General features: G+C 47.5%; 5 protein-coding genes across 5 annotated transcripts; 2 read left to right on the top strand and 3 right to left on the bottom strand.

Moving 5' to 3' along the window:
* Positions 1-166: 166 nt before the first annotated feature.
* spt16 (chromatin-remodeling protein SPT16) lies at positions 167-3,550 on the top strand (the record flags this gene model as incomplete). Its single annotated transcript, XM_056625731.1, has 6 exons — positions 167-349; positions 435-519; positions 582-703; positions 757-2,329; positions 2,392-2,990; positions 3,059-3,550. The coding sequence occupies 6 exons, from the start codon at positions 167-169 to the stop codon at positions 3,548-3,550; spliced, it is 3,054 nt and encodes a 1,017-aa protein (XP_056494313.1).
* A 471-nt stretch (positions 3,551-4,021) lies between these two features.
* Positions 4,022-5,115, bottom strand: N7509_001093 (zinc metalloprotease; the record flags this gene model as incomplete). The annotated part of the gene is made up of 3 exons (XM_056625730.1): positions 4,022-4,690; positions 4,820-5,017; positions 5,089-5,115. 3 exons carry the CDS (start codon positions 5,113-5,115, stop codon positions 4,022-4,024), a joined length of 894 nt encoding a protein of 297 aa, XP_056494312.1.
* A 719-nt stretch (positions 5,116-5,834) lies between these two features.
* Positions 5,835-7,500, bottom strand: N7509_001092 (CDC50/LEM3 family protein; the record flags this gene model as incomplete). The annotated part of the gene is made up of 6 exons (XM_056625729.1): positions 5,835-5,928; positions 6,003-6,166; positions 6,216-6,953; positions 7,080-7,176; positions 7,252-7,288; positions 7,401-7,500. The coding sequence occupies 6 exons, from the start codon at positions 7,498-7,500 to the stop codon at positions 5,835-5,837; spliced, it is 1,230 nt and encodes a 409-aa protein (XP_056494311.1).
* Positions 7,501-8,696: 1,196 nt separating this feature from the next.
* On the bottom strand, positions 8,697-9,797 carry N7509_001091 (SWIRM domain-containing protein; the record flags this gene model as incomplete). Its single annotated transcript, XM_056625728.1, has 1 exon — positions 8,697-9,797. The coding sequence occupies one exon, from the start codon at positions 9,795-9,797 to the stop codon at positions 8,697-8,699; it is 1,101 nt and encodes a 366-aa protein (XP_056494310.1).
* A 3,628-nt stretch (positions 9,798-13,425) lies between these two features.
* N7509_001090 (uncharacterized protein) lies at positions 13,426-13,703 on the top strand (the record flags this gene model as incomplete). Its single annotated transcript, XM_056625727.1, is given in 2 exon segments — positions 13,426-13,449; positions 13,464-13,703. 2 exon segments carry the CDS (start codon positions 13,426-13,428, stop codon positions 13,701-13,703), a joined length of 264 nt encoding a protein of 87 aa, XP_056494309.1.
* Positions 13,704-16,688: the final 2,985 nt, after the last annotated feature.

Genomic DNA, 16,688 nt, shown 5'->3' with positions numbered 1-16,688 from the left:
AACCTTCTCCCTTTCACCTCCCCCATCTCTCATCTCACTCCTCCTCCCCCATCGGCAACCGAATCCTCCATCGCATGCCATCCTAATCTCCGATTAGCCTCTCGCCTCACCCACCGCGCAAGCCTCGCAGCTTCCCGCAAGCTTTGCCTTGCACCAGATCGCCAACATGGCCGACAAGGTTGCGATTGACAAGAAGACTTTCTTCAACCACTTGTCCAACTTCTATGCGTCATGGAAGGCTGACAAGCGGTCTGGAAACACCCTGTTCGGTGGTGCCGACTCAATCGTCATACTTATGGGAAAGACCAACTCGAATGAGAGCTCATTTCAGAAGAACAACGCTATGCACGTATGTCATTTATTCATCCACTCCTCTCTGGTGGGCCGGCGCTCTTGATGTTCTTCCTGCTAACGTACTATCTTTGTTAATAAAGTTCTGGCTCCTCGGATACGAATTTCCAGCTACCCTCTTTGTCTTCACCACCGAGGCCGTACACGTTGTCACTACCGCAAAGAAAGGTGCGCCCTGCCAATTTCGCTCTTCCTCCCAAAATATTGATACTAACGCGGTGGGAATATAGCCGAGCTTTTGGAGCCGTTGAAGGGTGGCAAGATTCCCGTCGAGCTCTTGGTGACTACTAAGGAACCTGAGACAAAGACAAAGGCATTCGAGAAGTGTCTGAGTGTCATCAAAGAAGCAGGAGTATGTCATTTGCCCAAAGTTGGAAGGTGTATCTTTACTAATACCCGAAACAGAAAAAAGTAGGCACTCTTCCGAAAGATACGACTACCGGACCCTTCGCCGATGAATGGAAAAACGCTTTCAAGGATGTCCAGAAGGATGTGGAGGAAGTCGATATCACCCCCGCACTTTCATCCGCCTTCGCCATCAAGGACCCCGAAGAGCTGGTTTCCATCCGCAATGCTTCCAGGGCCTGCAGTGGACTGATGTCGGAGTACTTCGTCGATGAAATGTCTCGTCTCCTCGATGAGGAAAAGCAAATGACACACAAGGCTATTGCCGCAAAGGTGGATGGGAAAATCGACGATGCGAAGTTCTTCAATAAGCTTGCGCGTCTACCGGCCGAGTTCGATGCTGAGCAGATCGACTGGGCTTATGGACCTGTGGTCCAGAGTGGTGGTTCCTACGACTTGAAGCTGACAGCGACATCCGATGGCAACAACCTCAAGCCTGGAATTATTCTTTCCAGTTTCGGAATTCGTTATAAAACCTATAACTCGCTCATCGGGCGTACCTATTTGGTGGATCCGAGCAAGGCCCAAGAAGCAAACTACTCATTGCTGCTCAATGTTCACGAGGCTGTGATGAAGGAGATCCGTGACGGGGTTGTGGCCAAGGATCTGTACAACAAGGCGCTCAGCCTAGTCAAGTCAAAGAAGCCTGAGCTCGAGAACCACTTGACAAAGAATGTTGGTTCCGGAATCGGTATTGAGTTGCGCGACTCGAACATGGTTCTCAACGCTAAGAACAACCGCCCTCTCAAGAACGGAATGACACTCTGTATCAGCATCGGGTTCACAGATCTGAAGGATGAATCTAAGGGCAAAGGAACCTACTCTATGGTCATTACCGACACAGTCCGAGTAGGAGAGAGTGGCCCCCACATTTTCACCAAGGATGCCGGCGTCGATATGGACTCTGTCTCCTTCTACTTTGGAGACGAAGAGGAGCCGGAGCAGCCCAAGAAGGAGAAGGAGCCAAAGTCAAGTACCCTGAATAGCCGAAACGTCACCCGCACGAAGCTCCGTGCCGAACGTCCCACTCAGAGCAACGAGGGTGCCGAAGCCCGCCGTCGTGAGCATCAAAAAGAGTTGGCTTCCAAGAAGACCAAGGAGGGTCTTGATCGATTTACAGGCACCACCGGGGATGACAATGGTGTGGCGCAGAAGAAGTTCAAGCGCTTCGAGTCTTACAAGCGTGACAACCAGCTGCCTGCTAAGGTCAAGGACCTCACAATTTATGTCGACCACAAAGCCTCGACTGTCATTGTGCCAATTATGGGAAGACCAGTGCCGTTCCACATCAACACCATCAAGAACGCTAGCAAGAGTGACGAGGGCGAATACGCCTATTTGCGTATCAACTTCCTCTCGCCGGGTCAAGGTGTTGGCCGAAAGGATGACCAGCCTTTTGAAGATCCATCGGCCCATTTCGTCCGCAACCTAACATTGCGGTCCAAGCACAATGATCGCATGGCGCAAGTTGCACAGGACATCACCGAGCTTCGAAAGAATGCTCTGCGACGGGAGCAGGAAAAGAAAGAGATGGAGGACGTGGTTGAGCAAGACAAGCTTGTTGAAATCAGAAGTAAGTTTCATTCATATTTAAAATCACACGCAATATCACAAATTACTAACCTATCTTTCTAGACCGCCGTCCCGTCAAGCTGCCCGACGTCTTCCTCCGTCCCCCGCTGGACGGAAAGCGTGTTCCCGGCGAAGTCGAGATCCACCAAAACGGTCTCCGCTACCTCTCACCTTTCCGCAACGAGCATGTCGATGTGCTCTTCAGCAATATCAAGCATCTTTTCTTCCAGCCGTGTGACCATGAACTAATCGTCGTGATCCACGTGCACCTCAAAACACCCATCATGATTGGAAAGCGAAAGACGCGCGATGTTCAGTTCTACCGCGAAGCTACCGAGATGCAGTTCGATGAGACGGGTAATCGCCGCCGCAAGAACCGCTACGGCGATGAGGAGGAATTCGAAGCTGAGCAGGAAGAGAGACGCCGAAGGGCCGCCCTGAACCGCGAGTTCAAGGCCTTTACTGAGAAGGTCTCGGATTCCGGCAAGGATGAGGGCGTTGATGTTGATATTCCGTTCCGTGAAATTGGTTTCACTGGTGTGCCCAATCGCTCCAATGTTCTTATTCAGCCTACTACGGATACTCTTGTTCAGCTCACTGAGCCTCCTTTCATGGTCATCACTCTCAATGAGATTGAGATTGCCCATCTCGAGCGTGTGCAGGTATGTTTCCAGATTTCTTTCCCCCGCTATTTCACTATAAACTCTTGCTAACATTTTTCTTTCTCTAGTTCGGTCTCAAAAACTTCGACATGGTCTTTGTCTTCAAGGACTTCCACCGCCCACCAGTGCACATCAATACCATCCCCGTCGAAGCCCTGGAAGGTGTCAAGGACTGGCTCGACTCCGTCGACATCGCATACACCGAGGGACCACTGAACCTGAACTGGTCGACCATCATGAAGACCGTCGTCAGCGACCCATACGGTTTCTTCGCCGATGGAGGTTGGTCATTCTTGGCCGCTGAGTCCGATTCCGAGGGCTCGGGTGACGAAGAAGAATCCGCCTTTGAATTGTCCGAGGATGAGATGGGTGAATCGAGTTCCGAGGAGGATAGCGAGGGGTATGATGATGATGCTAGCGCTGATGCTAGTGAAGATGAGGAAGAGCTCAGCGGCGAGGAATCTGGCGAGGACTGGGATGAACTTGAGAAGAAGGCTAAGCGTGCGGATAAGGAGACTGTTATGGAAGATGAGGGTGCTGGTAAGAAGCGCAAGCGGTAAAGTAGTACTTCATGGCAATGGGGTGGTTAATTCAATTTCGTTGTTTCTCTCTCACACACACCTGTCCATTTTCCTTTACTGTTTTGGATGGCTTGATTCCTTTGCAGGAGGACAGAAAGCAGAGGAAGGGAAGGGAAAGCTTCTTTCTTTACTTGGTTTTAACCAAGTTATGTATTTTTTTTTTTGGAAAAAACCAGGAGTGTTTTCTATGAATTTATCTGATTTGATTTGATTTGATTTAAAATGAACTATAAATATGCCACTTGAGCACATAATGTAAGAATGTAGATGCAGATGTAGATAATAACCCCAGCCCTAACTCTATAACAAGAAAGAAAGAGAAAAAAAAACCAACCGAGGGAGGAAACTCACTCAGCTCCATAAGTAGAGTAGAGTATAGTACCCTCTACCCAATCGAGTATCGAGTATCACTTCACTTTACTTGAGTTCCAATATATCAAGCACTCATCCTCATTTCCCCGCCCTCATATTGATCCACATATTCCTCATCCTCCTAACCTGACCCCCCGTAAAACTCTCATAACAAACATCACTAGAATAATCCATAAAATCATGAACCAAATCCTCCCCAGGAAGATCAGGACAACTATCCCTTCTAGCCGGACACCCCCCCGTAGGCGAAGACTGCTGAGGCGTATCATCAATATAATCCCCCGGATTCGACTCATCACAACTCTCGCCCTGAAACGTATGTAAAAGCCCATTCCAGTGTCCAATTTCATGAATCGCTGTTCCGCCCCGATTGTATAGGTCCAGATCTCCACCTGGCATTGTTTTTGCTAGGACGTTGCAGCCGTCTTTGACGTAGGCGCTTCGCGGGCTGTTGGATTTTATGCTTGGGTCGGGGAGGGTGCAGAAGCCTAGGACGCTGGCGGAGAGATCGTCTGAGGCGGATTGGGCTCTGGATGATGATGAGGTGGTGCGGCCGGATTGGCCTGGTGCGGCTTCGAGGTTTGTTTGGAAATATACGTTGAGTGTTTTGTAGGTCCCTTTTCGTAGGGCGGTTTTCATGCCGATGTCGTCGGTGTCGTGGGCCCAGGCGTCATTTACGTGTCGGGTTATTCCTGCGAGACGGTATCTGATGCCGGCGTCTTGGTATGAGGATTGGAGGATTGAGAGCTGGGTTTGGCTTTGTTAGTACTGACTGACTGGCTGCATAATTCTTCGACCCTCGTCCTCCCTTGCTCGAGCCCTAGCAGGTAGGGTAAAAGGAGGAGAGCAAAGCAAGAGCAAAAGTAACCAACTAACCTGACTATTAATCATATCATCAGAAACCTGACCCGCCTCAGCCTTACTACTGACAATATGAAACCAAGTCTCAATCTCAATAGGCCCACCCCGAGCTTCAGAGTCCGTGGCGTTTGAATTCGACTCGTCAACTCGGACATTATGCACTGCGTCTAGAAAGGCTGGATCAGGATGCTCGGTGCCGCAGATACCGCGTTTCTGATGCGTGGCTAGGGGGGGGTGCTGTGCGTTTGCAGGAAGAGTAGGTTCAGGGCTGTGAGGAGAAGAACCACGGGAGCAAATGAGTGTCGGACCATTTTGTTGGTGTTGGATGGCTCCTGTCGTGGTCGGGATCGTGAACTTCAAGTTGTCGTGATCCTTTCGTTTTTCCCGGGGTTGTTGTCGGTATTATTTTTTCCCCCTCACACACGGAAGAATAGATGGAGGTCGAGTCGGACATCCCTACGCATTCTCTATATGACCATGACCCGGACCTTGCGACGGTGCTAGTGCCAGGATAGGCCAGGCTAGCGAGAAAGCTGGCTGCTCCGATGGATGCCATGAGCTTGGCCGGGGAATGCGGCGTCATCAGTGTGGAATGCATGCTGTAGGCAAGGGGGGATGCGGGAAATAGAAGAGTTGATGGTGGGAACGTGTCTATCATTGACGAATTGGGGAATTCCTTGACAGTCTTGATGAGGTCATTTGGGGAAGGGGAGAATGCTTGTTGTTTTGACAATGTTGGATTGGTTGGATAGATACAGTAGATGTAGATAGAAAAGGCAAACTCCTTGTTAAAACGTAGAAATAAACATAAACACCTGATCCGATCCGGGACGGGAATGGTCCACTTAATTTATTCACAGTGATCCAATTGCATTTGCTTGCATACTGGTGAGGAAGAGGAAACCTCAGGGAGGGAGCCAAGAGAGAAGATATAGAAAATGAGAAGACTTCTGCTTTTTTTTTTTTTGGAAGATTTTTTGCGGATTAGTCTGTTGGTTTGGGTCGGTCCGATCCTGCTTTTTTTTATTGTCTAGGGTGCACCTCGGTCATCTCGTCCGGTGGTCGTTGCTGTGCTGGGTTGATTGGTTGTATCCCAGGTTAAGTAGGTGTGATCACCCAGTTTCCTATGGAGACAATATAATTAGCACGAGGGTCGAGTCGAGTCAAGTCGTCTCCTTCTTCTTCGGGGTATTCATACCTAGGCCGAACCAAATAAGCAATGGTGAACAAAGCCCCCAGAAGCACACAAACTCCTCCCACAACAACGTAAGCAATTCCCATGAAAGGATTCTTCCCACCCATAACAGTGCGCGTCGAGAGAAGAATCGCCTTTCGTGCCGGAGTACTCGGTGACATTGAATTCTAGAATCATCATTATCGTTAGCAAATTATCACTCAGTAGGAACCCTACTCCCAACCATTCCATTTCAAACATACGATCTGTAATATCCAACTGATAAGTTCCCTTCTCCATAGCAGTATCATCATTCCTGCGCGACATCTTGCTAAAAGAAGGTAAACCCGCCGTCCTCATCCAAACCATGAAATCCTCATCCTCATGTAAATTCGGAATACCATCCTTCTCATAATTTTTATCGGCCCAATTCGGCGGCGCAACGACATCATACTGGCTGTATTTGGTCTGCTTGTATAACTCCTTATCACTCGACCAAGCGATTCCCTTCTTCGTCATATTATAAGTACCAGTCGAAGACTGGTCTCCGGAGAGGAGCTTCGGTTCCGAGATACTATCGTTGAACATCGAGTTTGCAATTAATCCACACGGGTAAATTGCTTTCTGGGTCTTGTCGTCAATGGCTAGCGGGGAACAGGTGCTGCTCTTGATGGTGGAGTTGGATACAGCTGTGCCCTTTAATTGGTCCAGGGAGAGCGATTGCACGTAGCGTCGGTGGTTTTGGTAGAAGTTTGTGAGACGGTAGTACATGAAGACGGGCGGGCCCATTGATTCGGGAATTTCGAACATCAGCGAGCAGGTTGTTGTGCCGTTTTCTTTTGAGACGGATTTTTTCCATGATGGTGTTGTGTTTGGCTTCGCTTTGAAGGTGTAGGATACCTGGTGTGGGATACTTTGCCAGGTTGAGGGTGCTTGGGCTCCGCAGTCGGTGTAGTCGAGTACGAGCTCTTGGACCTACGATTTGGTATAAAACGTCAGCGACACGCGCGGTGAAACGGGAGGAGGCGGGGAACGATGTTGAGTGACGCGCGCGCGGCGAAATGGGGCTTTGGGGAGGGAGGGTCGGATAGGATAGCATACCTGGGAACTGGCCCAGATCAGAACACCACCGATGGGCGCGAAGAGAACGCCGACAATGAAGAATAACGGTAAAACACTTTTGGGTGTCAGGATCGGCCTAGATCGAGGGTCAGTACATCCAGGGGTTCTTCCAAGAAGGATATCCAGGATAAGCCGGAAGTGACGGGCTTACTGCCAGGCCTTCAATCGCTGCTGTCGGAAAGCAGTATCTAACGCGTCTGTCAGTCTTATCCAACAATAGTCATGAGAGAATCATTTCGCTCCAAAAAAACACTCGACGGTGCGGAGGGAGGCGGATGGGGGGACAGGGTGGATGCGCACTGGCTGGTCTGCGGGACTTGGGCTTCTTGTCTGCTTCGGCAGCGCGGGTGCGCTCATTTTCATCGACCGACTCGGGCCGAGTCACATCTTCCTGCGACATGGCGACGGTGTTACGCGTGGGAGCGATGCGATGCGATGTCGATGGCGTTGGCGTTGGCGATGGCGATGGGGAACTTGAAGGCGGAACGGAACGTACGAAAGGACAAGGAAAAAGGCGGCCGGGGCGGACGAGAGATACGTTGCTTGACCAATCAAAACATCGGGTTGCCCCCACAGCCTACAACAGACAGAGTGTACTACTAGATGACGTAGGCTTATTTTTAGAACACAGCCTCATTGGAATTAGAATAGAGTAGAATTAACTACTAGTAGTTATGACAAGTGGTTGTTGTGATATTGACTAGTCGGATTACTGTACTGTTGAACTACTGGAGCGGTTGCTTAATGTATGTATAATGTCATTGCAAACAAACGAATCGTATCTGGTCAGGGTATCATATCATCCCGAGTACTGGTGCCAAAGAAAATCCCTTTCAAAAGGGCGTGCAAGAACCAATCAATGTAAGAAAAAGTCACGTAAACACCGCAGGTTGTCCCAAGCCGGCCATTCTAGATGGGGGATACAAAGATAAAACAAAACATGTGCGTGGGCACAACAAATCCAAGAACGCCTGAGCCAATATCCAATATCCAAGGGGAGATTCATGCAGCAAGGCAAGGCAAGAGCAGAGCAACGTAACGCAACGCATGCGAGCAAGCATGGGGCGAGTGGGGGAATGAGCAAAAAAAAAGGAATGTGTCGTAATGCATCATTGGCAAAATGGTAGCCGAAAAAAAGGAATAAAAAGATAAAAAGGTTGAGAGGGGAGGAGAGAGAAAAAAGAATGAGAATCGAGCGACGAAACCCCAAAGTGATCCGAGGCGAATAAACCTGTCTTCCCATAGTTGAGGATGGGAAGATAGTACTCCACAGAGGGAGGAGAAGTAAATAGTAGATCAGGGCTGGAGTCAATGACAATTAATAATCGTTCGGTCCGAGAGGCAAGGACGGTCAGTTTACTGGATCTGGAAACATCCATGGTCTGTCTGGTCTGGTCCGGGTTGGACTCTTTGGTCGGCGAGATGCCAAATCTCTTGCGGTGAATCCGGAGACGGAGAAAGGGGAGGGGAGTGGGAAGGTGGAAGTGTCGCGATACATCAAGCGACGGGGGAGGTGAGAGGGGGAGAGGGATGGTAGGATGGCACTCTAGGCCAGTCATTTGCAAAATCCCTCGGCGATGTGAATGGAGATGTTCTCTATCTCAAATATTCACGGAAAAGATCCGGTCGGAACCAACCAACCCGATCATAGGCGGTCCATAACTTGCTGGCTTTATTGACGTCAATTTTGCAGGCCTGCTGGGCATCTGTTTTGCGAAACTCCTTGCCTACTCTCAAGGCGCGGACACGAGCCTCGAAGATGCGACGCTTGCTACACAGGTATGTGGCACAAGACAATCTCAGGGTGGAGGCTAGATTGAGCTCGGCGGGACTGAGCAGATGTCGGTCCGGGTCATTGCTCAAATCCAGCATTTGCCCCTTCCAGTCAGCCTTGAGCGCTTTCGTATTGCCCGCCAGGATCTCCATGGGAGGCGAGAAGTCCTGCAGGGCATTGAAATCCGTGTCATCCCGGTTGGTACCGATGGATGCACGTGGCTTGGCATTGGCTGGCAGAGGGGAAGAATGGAAGTCAAATGAATCCAGGGCTTGCTGCTTGGGGGTAGATTTGGGAGTACGGCGCACTCGAGTTCGGGGCGCCCGTTGAGCTGGGGTGAGACCACCCCCGACTTGATGATGCTTATCCGATCTGTGATTCTTCGCGGGAGCGGGGGCAATCTTCTTCAATCGGGCATCCAGGTCGGCTGGGCGAGTGCGATTCATCAAGACCAACTGGCGTTCCAGCGTCTCTCGTTCCTCGCGGGCCCAGGCGGCCGGGTTACGATTGTAGTGAGTTGAGACGACCGGGACACATGATAGAGCGAGGAGATATTCTTCTCTGGTGGGTTTATTCCTCTTGTTCTCAAACCTGGCCATATGCGAGATGATATGTTGATCCACCAAGGCAGCCGCTGCAGGGGGTGCAATGGGACCGAAGAGGGGCTGTTCCTGTTCCTGATCCTGCTCTTCCACGCCTGTGACCGAGTCATGACGAGGAGGGAAGAGAAGAGGATCGCGAGCAGAAGCAACATCACGATCGATTTGATCGGCGGTATGCGATCGGGCACGCTTCTTGGTGGCAGTATAAGGCGTGACGGGTGGCGAAGGGAGATCCATCTCGGACTGTGTGCGCTTGCGATCAGCTGAGATGGGAGGTAATTTAATATCGAGCGATGGGGAAGAAGAGTGAAATGTCTCCATTGGCTTTGACTCGGGGGGAGACATTAGGCTCGATACTGGTAGACGATGCATCATTGTTGGGTGTTTGCCTGGATATTGCGACCCAAAGGTCATTTCCAGGATGGTGGTGGGGGTGTATGTGGGGAATAATTGGGTAATTGGGTAATTGGGTAGAATTGGGATCTGGGACATGGGAGAAGTGCAATAATTGCAGGAATTGCAAGAGTTGCAAGAATTGGGGGGGATGATGGAAGAGGGAGAGAGGGGGAAGGGGAGGGAAAAAGGGAATTGATGGGGTTAAAAGATGAAAGGAAGTCAATGGAATAGGCAGCGCAGTAGAGTGGAAGAGTGGAAGAGTGGAAGAGGGCGGCAGGGGATTTGTCAGGCAGTGGCGACGGGGTTAGTGAGTCAAAGCCGAGAGAGAGAACGAAGAAGAGAGGAAAGGGAAAAGGGAGGGGAATCTAGAATGGGCTGACAGACTGGCGCCTATTTAAGGATGAGTCAATCGTGTCAGAGTCATGGTACCAGTAATATTGTATCAAGTTATAAGACTCACCCTTCTACACAGTACAACCACATGACAACATTCATGCGGGCACGTCGCTCATTCGTTCGTGAGTGGATGCCCGGGTGTTCCACTAAGCCTCTTTCGGTCTATCCAGGCGATCCCGAGAGGCGGAGTCCCACCAATAATGGCCAAGTATTCCAGGGAGGGTAGCGTGATCGGGGCGATCGTGGTCTGAGATCATAGATCATGAGAGCATGATCAATTGATGGGATGTTACAGAGTAGAGCAGATCTAGATGAGAGAGAGAGAGAGAGAGATGATACTGGTATAGGTATGCTATGTAGTATAACAGTATCTAGTTATTCTATACTACTATAGTAACTAAGTATGACGTAGCGGTATACTACGTGGTATACGTGGTATAGTTAGTTACTCCTTATCTAACCGCCAAGCTGATGTGCACGGCTCCCGAGGCTAACTGCGCCATTGGGGCCCAATCTCACTCGTCTCACTCCAAATCATCCTATCGCATCCGTTGCACCTTTCAGATGACCCCTGGCTTGATCATCCTGACAAGGCCAATTCCTGTATCAGAGTCCAGAGTAGGAGACCGCTCCTGCACACTTTCTCCGACCGTATCAGTTCATGTGAAACAACTCTGGACCACTCTGCTCCAGACCCACTTACGAATCAAATCACTCATGTGTCTCAATACTGTGTACGAGTATGTGCACGGTATGTGTGTCTATATATGAGTACACTGGATTTTGTCTGCCAAGTGGGGCTTTCCTTTCTCGGCTGCCGCCGCTTTTACGAGGGCGCTCAGGCTCAGGCTCAGTGAGCAGATGTCAGCACGGGCTCGGGCTCAGGCTCAGTGATCGAATCAACCGAGTCATGTGAGACATGACTAAGGCACACTGATCGCTCAGTGATCATTCGAGACTATATACCCCTTGATAATCTATATCTAATTAGCGTTTGTTCCCTAGTATAGCTCTAGCTATTTTAAAATTAGTATGGCCTAATAGGCTATCTATTCTGTGATAACTAGTGTACTAATGTCTGTAAGCTAAATATCCCCGTTTTAAAAAAACAACTTCTTTGCCCACTGTACCAGAAATAGGGCTGTACGAATTTCTTTTGTTTGCTTTATCTTTTTATTCTTATAGATAACGTGGCTAAAGCCAGTAATTTATCTATTATGCCTGACGTCAGGTTTGGAATCTGTTGAATATAAAGGTTAGCTTTGCTTCCTCTTCATCATCCTATGAACTCTACATTTCACCCCAGATTATCTATACCAAAAACTAATCACTACAAAAAATTCAACAGTTAGAACCCAAGCCAGTCAGATATCTGAATATAGGCCGACAGGCCTTTCCCGCTAGACATGATAATATAGCCAAAGAAAGGCGTCGTCTCCAACAGCAGAAGAATGGTTATCTTCCCCCGGAGTTTTCAAAGAACAAGACGAAGTTCGAAACAAGGACAAGAAGCCTCTAGGAGCTAAAGAATTGCACAAAGAAGCTCTTGATCTTTGGCTTGAGTAGGTTGAAACTACCGAAACTTAATTGAAAGAAAGGCTGACTTCTGCCTAGCTTTACAGCCGACCCAGAGAACGGATACCAAGACTACAAAACATCTGAAGGTTGCGCCCCTCCAAGTCTTACTGCAGCATCTAGAAATGTGTCACGGCAGACATTACACAGTGACAAATCACAAACACCTCGGCATCCCGATCATTGTAACACATTTCAAACGATAAACTAGCGAGGCAATAGAAGAATATTGGGTCCCTGACGGACAAGGTGAAGTGGCTTCCGAGATTAGTCTATAAAAGATGGCCCGATTCCATTGTTCAGCAGAGAGGATTCTGAATAGCTCATTTTTGACTTATCAAGTCACCTAGGTAACTCCAGTGGAAATTTCAGATCTAAAGTTGTTTGAATATTACTTAGCAAAATGCGGATTCCACAAGCTACAGTAAATGTTCTTTCAATTTGTGCTCTATTCGTCACCGGCCTTCCTCAGGCAGAGCCTGGTAATTCTTCCAGCTGGAATTTTTGTAATAGATGAGAGAACAAGAGATTTCTGATAATTGCATTAGATGTTCTACGATGTCGCCGTGCTCTTGAGGCCGCTCTATCCCAGGAGTTGTCCGTTGAGAAACACTCCATTTATGATTTGCAGGACAGGCAAACCGCAGATCAGCCAAATGGAGTAGGAACTGTTTATGAAGGCGTAATTCTACCTGCTCTTTCTGATATTTCCTAGCCTGGAGGTTGAAAAGCAAAGTGATAATCATCTTAAGTATTACTGTTCGGAGGGACATACCCAAAGATGTAATTTTTGTATCGGCGGACAGATGCATTGGGGAAAATGTGCACATAACCATTGAGTGAGTAAGCTAACCCTGTGATTGAAAAATAGCTTAGCAAACAAATTATAGTGTACTCGAACTGGAAATTACTGTAACTCTTCTGATAGGGATCGAAATGGTGTCTGTAGCTAGGTCGGAGTCATATGCTGCTCTTTGTGGCTATTCAACTACACAGAAATTCAACTTGAAATCCACTTGGATTTATTACCAGCAGCTATCAATATTTTGATAATATAAGTCATAGATAAGATATGGTTACTACTAGTATTTATGAAGTAACTAAAAGAAACTATTCATAAGTCGATTGCGACATACCCGCAGCGCGTGAGGGTACCTATTGTCCACAATTTAAGAGTGTAGGTAGGGCATTGTATCACCCACAGCAGTAAAAGAATAGCAACAAAGCTAAAATAGTACTATTACTGTAACTGCTACCCATGGAAAAGGCCTCCAAAATTTGTGGGGCCGCAAACCTTTGGAGCCGCAAACCTTAAATGTGCACATTCTGACATATAGAGAGTTGAGTTTCGAGTCTCTCCTGTGCAACAGAGCACAAACAGGGATTCTCTCTTAGACCAAAACTTATAAGTTATAACAAAGCCCAGGGGTTGATCTCAACAGTTCCATTGTACAATCTTGGGAGTGTGTGCTGAGTCATCCCATCCTGCATGCAAGTTCTCGCCTCATCACCCTCTTTAACCTATCACTATCTCTCACCTTTCACTATCCACTCCCGTCCCCTCGCAATACAATTTTCCATCATGACTACTGAACAAACCGAATCAGTTCCACCCCCGAGGGAATCTGGATACTTGACGATACTGGGAAGAGCCTCAAATTCGTGTTTGAAGAAGAGCTCGAAAATGCTACCGAAGCTGATGCTAGCACAGAAGCGAAAGTAACACCCGCAGAAGTTATCGCCAAATACCTTTCCAACCTGAGTGCTTCTCAGAAGACTATGCAAGACAAGCTCTACGCGTTGGGCTGGGATGACGTTGCCATCTACAATATGCTCACCCTTCTTGAAAGTCAACAGTGATATAACTGCGCAAAGCTCCGCCAGGTGGGATATAGTGAAACTGAAATTCAAAGACTTGACACGCTCGGGAACCAAAATATGAAGGATTTCTCGCATCTCAAGCGTGGAACTGCCGGCGGAGGTGATGAGGAGTATCAACTGCAGCTGTATCTTCTGGAAGAGGCAAAACGAAGGCGTTTGGTGATGCTTGGAGAAAAATAAGGGGAAGACAAGAAAACCCGGCGAGGCCATACAAAAAGGTCCGAGTGTGGTGGCCCAGGTGTCTCTCTTTTTTTTATTGAGCCCACCGAAAGCACAAAGACTGATGGTCTTTTTATTAGCAATAAACGGAAATCACCATGGGGGTATGTGTATCGATGTCTTCAAGTTTGAAGGAAGTTTGATTTCGAAGTATTATTCAGAGCAATTCTTTTCGTCATATATTACGGGGGTTCCTCTGTGCGGCGTTTTATGGATAAAATAAAAGCCCAAAATCCAGCTCTTCTCAGCCATATGGGACGTTATTTCATATTCGGCCAGTCTCGGCCGGGTGAGTGTTGCCCAGCAGGATGACCACCTTCATACGAAGCCACAAAGACGGGCGACGGTCGCTCAGTACGAATTTGCTCTATGTATTAACCATTCTTTCTTCCTTGTTATACGCTTACTCTCCTTTCCCGATCACATTCTTGAGGAAGGAGGAGAACATCAATTCAATCCGGAATTAAGAGACAGAAAGCATTTTGGAATCATGCTATCCAATATATACTATTTTATCTGAAGTAAAAGAAGGTCTTTCGCCTGTAAAGTATGCACTTAAAGTATGCTATAGCAGAAATTATTCTCTGATTTTAGTTTAAAAGTTAACTTGGACCTTAAAGTTGTGGGGAGCTTATTGAAGCTTGTACCCTTGATCAAGCTAATTTATGGGTCTACTAAATCTATGGGTATCTCTGAAATTTCTTAAAGACCTAGGCCTGCCTGTTAGCTGTCTTGGAAGTCAGTCTGTAGCTTGTCAGGCGATGGCTTCGTGGTGCCTTGATTATCTGCAGTTTAAATAACTTAATTTATATGCGACACTGAGAATAAATTATGAGAAATATTGATGTTAGACAGATTTATAGGGCCGTAATAAGTTAATAGCTTTGAATATCTTCTAGAAAATATAAAACTATTAGTTATCTTAGGATTAAATTAACGCTGATTTATGAGGAATATATACGAATGAAGAGATCCGCTAAGATTTTAATCTTATATAATGCTAAGCATACTAGTTTAATAATTATCTAGAAAATGCTGTCCGGTCGTCGCTTGGCATGTCTTTTAAGCCTTACTATAGTTGCCCAGCACTGCGGTCACGAAGCTTAAAGAAATATATTATAGTTAAATACGATGACTTTAGGTGTTTGATAGATTGAGATGAATTTGAAGCCTAAGTATATTATGTTTTGGTAAGCCTACTTACTCCGGCTATCTGAGTTAGAAAACTTAGTAAGCAACCTATGATTAACTAAGTACGTTAGGGTTAGTAATCAGATTATAGTGCTTAGGGCAGACTCACTGAGCAAATCAGGGTACTTCAATCAGACTTAGTGAGTGGCCAGTTTGATTATATAATGATCACTGATCAGCTCAGGCCGGTTGGGGGCGTACTTAATTCTACACAGAGAGTAAAAGCGGCGAGGGGGTGAGCACTAGAATGGAAACAGAACACCAAGCATTGCCAGAAATTTTCCGGTATATATGTAGTACGTACATACGAGTACGCGCTGTACTACAGAAATGACTTGATCAGTGGGCCCGATGACATCAACCCGCTCGAAACGCCAGGCACTCCACATTTATACATACCATCACAATTGCTGAACCTTCCAAGGAATACTCAATGCATTTCAATTAATCCCCACCCACACAAAATCCTCACAGGCAAAATGTGAAACTTGGCCACCTGGAATTGGAAAAATAAACTAGAATTCGTCTTGATTGCCTCATACGCTGACGCACGGCGGAGCGGAGCCGTGGATAGCCGCGATTAGCCCTCTCATACTGGGACTGCAAGGGCCAGGCCATAGAGACACCGTATAGTAAGGATGACCGGGCTGAGGCACTGGGCTAGTTAACGCAAAGACACATGGGTACATAGTATATTGATTCAGGCACTCTCGAGAGGTTGGTGCCTAAGGCATCAAAATAAGAAGCAAAAAACATCGTCAGCTGAGGATTTGAAATGCATGTCCCACAATTGGAATCGATGGTGACCTTTCGGTTATATGTTTATATTACAGCCAAACGTGACATCCAACTACACCATCGCGGATTTAATTGCGAAGACTGGTCCAGAGTCACTGCCTCAGGTTCAAGGATAATTGGCCTAGCCTCTTCCCCTAGCTCTTGCGAATTCAATCCTGGGGCAAAAATACATTTAAATATATTCTAGCATAATGTTACTGGTTGAAAATTGATAAATAGCGAGTAGGTAGACTGTGAGGAGCTCGGGTACGACGAAGATCAAGATACAAAGAATACAAAGCAGGCAATGTGTAGCTGCATACAACGAAAGTAATAGGCTTAGAGAAGGAAGAAGAGGGAGCAAGAACTATGACATAGACTTTAACATCTGTACGCAGTATATACTGTCCTAATTCTCCGAAATTGAACCCGATATATACATTTCCCAGGATCATTGCTGCTCATGCTAGTCGGCCACTTTTGTACATTAGCGCGCTCACATGACTCGTCAGACTTGGGCCCGGGACCCTGAGGCTGAAGATTTCCCATGACGATCCATCCCCTCAGCTACGTATTTTGACTGAGCCCAGCTGTGTCATCTTCGCGCCCACTCGCTAGATCTCATTTGATCTAGCTAACTATCCAAAGGTGCGAAAGCGGATATATCCTACTAATACCATCAACATCCCGAAGCCGAGGACTACGCATAATGTCTGGCGTGGCTGGAGTTCTGGGGACGGTTTCCGCCGTTATTGCAATCGCAGAAGCTTCCTTGGA

The sequence above is a fragment of the Penicillium cosmopolitanum genome, assembly GCF_028827165.1.
Source record: "Penicillium cosmopolitanum strain IBT 29677 chromosome Unknown utg000003l:1.0-3747932.0:1.0-3751027.0, whole genome shotgun sequence".
In the NCBI taxonomy this organism is placed as follows: domain Eukaryota; kingdom Fungi; phylum Ascomycota; class Eurotiomycetes; order Eurotiales; family Aspergillaceae; genus Penicillium; species Penicillium cosmopolitanum.
The sequence above is the reverse complement of the archived record's forward strand: the minus strand, read 5'-3'. Positions and strand labels throughout refer to the sequence as shown.